We start from the raw sequence: 1,549 nt of genomic DNA on the forward strand, positions 1-1,549 counted from the left end.
GGGGGGAGGGGGCGGGTACAGCTGGCTCTGCCTCTAGATAGGCAGAGCCAGCTGTCACTCACGCAGCTGGGCGGATCTCGACATCGATGTCGGGATCCGCTCCGGCTGCGGCGTCTCAGTATATAGCTGTAGCTCGCGGTATACTGAGCTTAGGGTAACGGGAGGACGCTAGTTTGTGTCCTTCCGTTACCCTAAGGAGAACTATTGGGAAAAGCCCTGACCCCATAGTTCTCCTTTAATTGTTTTATTTATTTAGTATTCTGAGCTAATTATTAGCTCTACCATTTACACTTCAGAGTTATTTCCGTGTCTCTGCAGGAAACGGACAATAAAACGGGAGCGACCTTTGTGTCCAGGACCATCGTATCGTCACTGCAAAGTGGGGGCAAGAGAGAGCATGTGAGTCATTGTTACACGCGTACCAAGCATTATGTTTTGTATTGATGGTGATGCCCAGCTGAAAGTTTTATGTTTTATTTAGAATGTAACTCCATGCTGACCATCTGTCAGGTGTTATAACCGTGTCCCCACAAAGTTTCTGCATTTCCTGTCCCCAGAAACAGGACATAAGTGGAGATCTCCCTAAAATTAGGGAAATTCCACCTCTGACAGTTGACCCTGGAAAAGGTGTCAAAGATTTCCTGTGCCAGTGATGGCTGTAAGATTTTGGATTCACCATCTACCACCATTTCCCCACCAAAGACCAAAGTCCAAAGGACAAATAAAGAGGTTAGATCTCCCCAACGGGGGCATGGACAACAATAGGAACTTCAGAAGGCCAATGAAAGATAGTGCTGGGTCTCAGTGGGATAGATTGTCCGATAAGACGTTCCAGAGATAAATAAGGTAGATAGAGATGAATCCAACTCTAGGTGATCTTGATGTGTTTGGAATCTGGGATGTGACCATATACTGTAGAAAAGACTTTCCACAAGATTATGGGGGTTTTCTTGGAAGTTGTGTCCATTTGTGAGGCAAAGTATTGATGTTTGTTGAGAAGACCTGGTTCACAATGGACTTTCTAATTCATCCTGAAGGTCTTCAGTAGGGTTGAGGTCAGGGTTTTGTGCAGGACATTTGAGTTCCTCCACATCAAACTGATGAAACCATGTTGGATGAGAAGACCTGACTCACAGGAGTGAGAGCAATAATCCTAGGGCCAGTATTTTGGGGTATTTCTAAATTGATGACCTGTGTGGGCTTTTAAAGTGTCTTTTATTGACTTTTTGGGGTACTGCAGTTTTTCGCCGTTTCACGGTCGCACGCAATCTGTAAACTGGGCATGTTGGGTATCGTTTTACTCGTTGTAACCTCATCTTTTATATTTCATTTAAAAAATGGGTAATTTGTTGTGTTTTGGGGCATTTAATTAAATTTGTCACTAAATTTTGGGGTTTAATAAGGAGTTGCGCTAATATTGCGCAACATAAAAATTTTCAACTACCACCATTTTATTCTATAGGGTCTTGGCATTCAGAAAATATATAATGTTGGGGGGTTTTACGTCATTTTCAGGCCTAAAATGTGGAATATAACATGGGTGCAAAAA

General features: G+C 43.1%; 1 protein-coding gene across 1 annotated transcript in view; it reads left to right on the top strand.

Moving 5' to 3' along the window:
* DKK3 (dickkopf WNT signaling pathway inhibitor 3) overlaps window positions 1-1,549 on the top strand; it is a 33,424-nt gene that overhangs the window by 4,800 nt on the left and 27,075 nt on the right. Inside the window, exon 3 of the mRNA XM_018554826.1 lies at window positions 319-399. Within this exon, the coding sequence (XP_018410328.1) occupies window positions 319-399 (81 nt within the window). The remainder of the gene's footprint in view (window positions 1-318; window positions 400-1,549) is intronic.

Source organism: Nanorana parkeri, unplaced genomic scaffold, assembly GCF_000935625.1.
Source record: "Nanorana parkeri isolate BGI_ZX_2015 unplaced genomic scaffold, ASM93562v1 scaffold10, whole genome shotgun sequence".
Lineage (NCBI taxonomy): Eukaryota > Metazoa > Chordata > Amphibia > Anura > Dicroglossidae > Nanorana > Nanorana parkeri.